This window comes from Cryptomeria japonica, chromosome 2 (genome assembly GCF_030272615.1).
Source record: "Cryptomeria japonica chromosome 2, Sugi_1.0, whole genome shotgun sequence".
Lineage (NCBI taxonomy): Eukaryota > Viridiplantae > Streptophyta > Pinopsida > Cupressales > Cupressaceae > Cryptomeria > Cryptomeria japonica.
In genome coordinates, this window is record NC_081406.1 from 225882114 (window position 1) to 225887032 (window position 4919).

General features: G+C 30.9%; 1 protein-coding gene across 1 annotated transcript in view; it reads left to right on the forward strand.

Annotated features, from left to right (window-relative positions):
- The first annotated feature begins 4356 nt into the window (after positions 1-4356).
- Positions 4357-4919, forward strand: part of LOC131048681 (uncharacterized) — a 717-nt gene continuing 154 nt past the window's right edge. The window contains exon 1 of the mRNA XM_057982730.2: positions 4357-4919. This exon is cut by the window's right edge and continues 154 nt beyond it. Within this exon, the coding sequence (XP_057838713.2) occupies positions 4357-4919 (563 nt within the window).

A 4919-nucleotide genomic window follows, 5' to 3' on the forward strand; every position in this document is an offset into this window, starting at 1 on the left:
CTATCCACAAGCTCTTACGTGGATTACCTCAGTCGGTGATTCTATCCACGAGCTCTCATGTGGATTGCCTCTGTCAGCGATTCTATCCACAAGCTCAAGTTATTGTAAGATCGTCACCTTCCAATAACCTCAAAAATACAAGTGGAAATCATTTGGAAGTCATCACTTCCTTATGATTTACACAGGGCCCATAAGGCATTAAATGATTTCATTAGTATAATAATCAATTGAATCAAGTTTTACCTCACAAGTGTTTCACCTTCAATAGTGAAAATCCCTCTCAATCACTATGATCGAAATTGTCACAAGTTGACTGAACCATCTGCTCCCTCTGAAGCTCAAGTTCTTGTATCAACCTCTTGTCCTCTTTTGAAATGTCAGACTCCCTCTGCATCTGGTCTCAATCATCAATTCGTTTATAAGCATCAATTTATTTCTCCTTTTAATTCAATTTTATTTTGCTTTCATCCTGAAGGTATGTCAGAGAGAGATTACAAATAGCTCATAAACTAAATTATCTCGAATAGAAATACCAATGATAGAAGCATACAAGATTTTACTAGCCAATATTATAGCATAAATTACAAACTCAATAATTCATGCGCCTTAATAAAACATGGAATACTTATCTTAAGTTTAAAACATTTCCTTTCATAAGGTGAGCCCATATAAGAAATATCACGCATGAATCATCTCTCATCATAATTCCCTTTGAATGATGTAGAACATTTTCATAATTTTGATCAACACTTTCATTATGATCTACCACACACAGTCATTAATAACTTTTGCAATTTAGCAAATTTATCCAATCTCTTCAGTGAGATGTTAGTAAATCTAATTAAAAACATTTGCTCCAAGTTATAGCCAGATCCAACGGTTAAAACAAAAGTTATGACATTTTTCCCAAAATTGCTAACCCTAGGTAGGGTTTCAAGTGACTTGCACCAAAGTTGTCATATCTTGCACAAAACTGAATCAAATTTGATGAGATAAACATATTTGAAAACCAGAAACACAGATCTTTCCATCCATATACTATAGTCCTCATTTTGAGGCCAACCAAAGGCCATACAATGGCATATTTCAGACTGAAAATTTTAGAAAAAACTAAATTCTCCAACCATCTCCAACCTCCAAATTAAACTTCACAGGCCTGAGCTTTGATACCATGTTGATTTTCCTAGGTTTTAATGGATGTATTTTAATGTATATATCTAATTCAATCTGATACTTGCATTCTTGGAATTCTATGTGTTCTCAAATTGAATAACATTATACTATATATATTCCTTTGGAGAGGCATGTCCTTGAACGAACATGTCTCTCCTTTAATTATAATAATTTAATCAATATTATAATGTTTCATCAATCAATTATTAATTTAGAATAATATACTAGATTAATATTGAATATTAAATTTTATATGATTAATAATAATATAATATAACACAATAATATATTATTATTAATCAACATATATTATATGTATTCTAAATGATCATTCGACTGAAGCTACAAACATTAACATTTAAGAATGTCAAAAGGATAAATAACACTTGTGGAATTGGCTTGAGGCTTTCTTGGTCCCTTGCTCATATAAAAGGGAATTTAGAGTCATTGTACCTTCTTCTAAAAGTTTTGATCTCCAAGGGATAATTCAAAGTAGGATTTTTATTTTGTATTAGGTATTGAGAGTAGAAAGAAAGGCATATCATCTCATAATTATAAAGCATACTTTACATATCAAATAATGAAAATGGAGTTTAGGGTCTATTTGGTGTGTTTGTCTCCTTATTGCTATTTTCAATCTTTTTGAAATACTTAAGCAAGTCTTGGTTCTTTAATCTCTATGAGTTACATTAAGTGTGTGTCTTGGTTTTTGCTCTACTTCAATGAAATGGTTAAAATGTTATAATCAAGATATAAAGCATTGTATATGATTTTAAGGATCTTAAAGAAGAATTACATTTCAAGTAGCAATTGGAGATTTAATCATGCATTGGATCCTTGGATTGAAAAAACATGCATAAAATTATAGATGATAGTTCGTTGATTGGACTTTGTTGTCCTATAATGAATTGATTTGAAAGGTTTTTGAGGGTTAGGATTTTCAAGGTATTTCTTAATTCCAAAAATATCTATTTTCTTTAATTTAATTTTCTTTCATCTTATTTTTTTTTGGGTTTGTTATTCTCTGATCATAAAGAAATCAATCCAAAAGAACCTAGCCTACAAGAATACGTCATCAACTTTGGGTTTCTCACCTAAGAATATATCTACATGTGGACCTTAGGGTTTAAGATTTTTTGTTTGCAACTAGCCTAGAAGTCCTTTATCATAATTGTGGGCTAGAGTTTAGAGGATTCTAGAGAACTCAACTAGAAAAAAAATCCTAATTTATGGGGAAAAGAGTCTTCAGGGGATCATTTAGAAAAAATGGGACCAAGTGAAAATGGAATCATTAGAGATTTATTTTAGGGGTTCTATGAAAATAACATTATTCATTTTTTGGGACTCAAAGGAGCCAACTAAATTATTTATTTGGTCCAGGCATTCAAGGTTAACACGTCTTGGCTTCTCTTTGGAAGGGGAGCACTTTTGAGCATAGAATAGGAAGAGGCTCTAGGGTTGTTAGGCATTGGGGTCTCATTCAAATCAATAATTAGAGGAATTAGTTATGTGGGGGAGCAATTAACAAGCTAGGGTGAGGCTTAAATTATAGTAATAGAGTCTTAGAACCAATCCCTAATGAATGGGAATAACATTGGTTTTAGTTTTCACCACTAAAACTAATTGAACAAGGGAAAAATGTATCAAAATAGTAAAAAAAATTCATCCTTGGAGTGATTTAAGATAGGAAAGAACTGAGAGTGAAACCTTTTGAAGAAAGTGCTACACATTAGAGGACAATAAAAAAAAAGAAACACTTTTACACTATATTGATCATATATCTAATAGGGATGGAACATTCAAAAAAATAAAATCACAACAAAAAATACATAAAAATAAAACAATTTACTTTTTGAAAAAAAATGTGTAGCATTGTAACAAATATTTGGTATTTCAAACTTGAACTTATTTTCCAAGGAATGAAATTTTACAATTTAAAGAATATTAAAAGGAAAATTTTGATCACGAGAGCTCTTTACAATATTACGTTACATTAAACATTTTGACCTTTTATGTGTTTGAAATACATAAAGACCATGATGTTATGTAGTTGATAGTTATGGGTATCATTACATTTGATTGTTATTAGGTTTGAAGTGAAACTACAAATGTGATTGTTAGAATAGAAATGAGATTGGTTTTTATCCTATTTTAAATTTAACTATGTTGATTAGTGTATGGTCTAAAACTAAACGAGAATTCTTAAAGTTAGAACATAAACTTAAGTTTATTTTAACATTTAATAAATATTAAAATATTTTACTTCAAAATCAATAGAATACATGTAAATTTTATCATGTATTATAATCCAAATTCATTTAACAATAATTACTTATGAACCTAGGGCTTAAATACAAGAAAAGAGAAAAAGATGCTTATTGCAATCTAAGGGAAAAGATCAAAATATGTAATTATAATTTTATTCAATATTGTAGGTTATAAGCCTATGAAATTTTCAAATATAAGTATTTAGTCAATAAAAGTTTTGTTGGCTTTGCTTCTTCGACATAATTTCAAAGACTAAATTATTTTGATGATGTATTTTGTGATTCTAATTATGTGTATACAAGAAGAGGTTTTAGATATAATTGTGTCTTGATTTCTAGCGCCTTAATAATTCATCATTTTATCTCACTAATTGATCATAAAAATAATAGATCATAGAATATGATTTGAAATATTGATACTAAAATTTAATACACAATCATATTTAGAAACCTCTAAAAACATATTATATAATAAGAGAAAGCATATTTCCATTATATAATGTTTATTGATTCTAGAGTCTCCACTTTTGAAGAACATGTAAAAATATCAATGAAATTTAGTAAAAACATGACAAATTCTACTGAACATTTTAGATACACGTTTCAGTATACATCTACAATACTCGCTGCTTACACGATATAAAATAATAATACATACTAACAATTCTTTTTATCACCATTCCATAATGTCAAATTATTGTAGATTCTCAAGTTTTAAAAGAGTCATTAAAATTCAAAAACACTCCCAAGGGAATTCCAAACGCATTTTAAACGACGTTTAAACTTCCCCTGCATATATAAATTAGAACCTCCATGCATCTCGTTTTACCAGCCAATCCTATCTGAATATCAAACAAGGGCAAAGCTTTCTAATTATTCTTTTCCGGTATCACTGTCTAATTCCCTGAGATTCAAAATGGATGTGCGCTTCCTGATAAACACTAAAACTCGACGCATCGTATTCATTGAGGCCGGAAAAGAGTTTGTCGATGATCTGCTTAGCATTCTTACTATGCCCATCGGTTATATCGCCGAATTTCTGTCCAAGGAATTCGGTTCTCTCACCAATCTATATGAGAGCAGAAAAAAAATGTCCCATATATTTACGAGACAGAGTAATATCCTGTGGCAGTTCTTCGACTGCCGGAATAACATCTTCTCTAAAGCTGACATAGAGATTGGAGACGGAGAGTGTTATGTCTGCCCGCGTGCTAGGCCCAATTCTAAAAGGACTCACAATATGAGCATCGATTATGGAGAGGAATGTCGCTGCGGGAAGACTATCGACCGATGCGTTGATTTACAGCAGGCCAGCGGTTACGTAAAATACAAGGACCTTTTTCTGATAACTGATGATTTGAAGATAACACTGAGCTCTATGCCCAATTCTAGAACGATACTCGATCACCTCAACATCAAAGATTTTGCAGACGTTCAGGACCGTACGGTATCTGTTGATATCGTCAAGGTCAGTGTTGT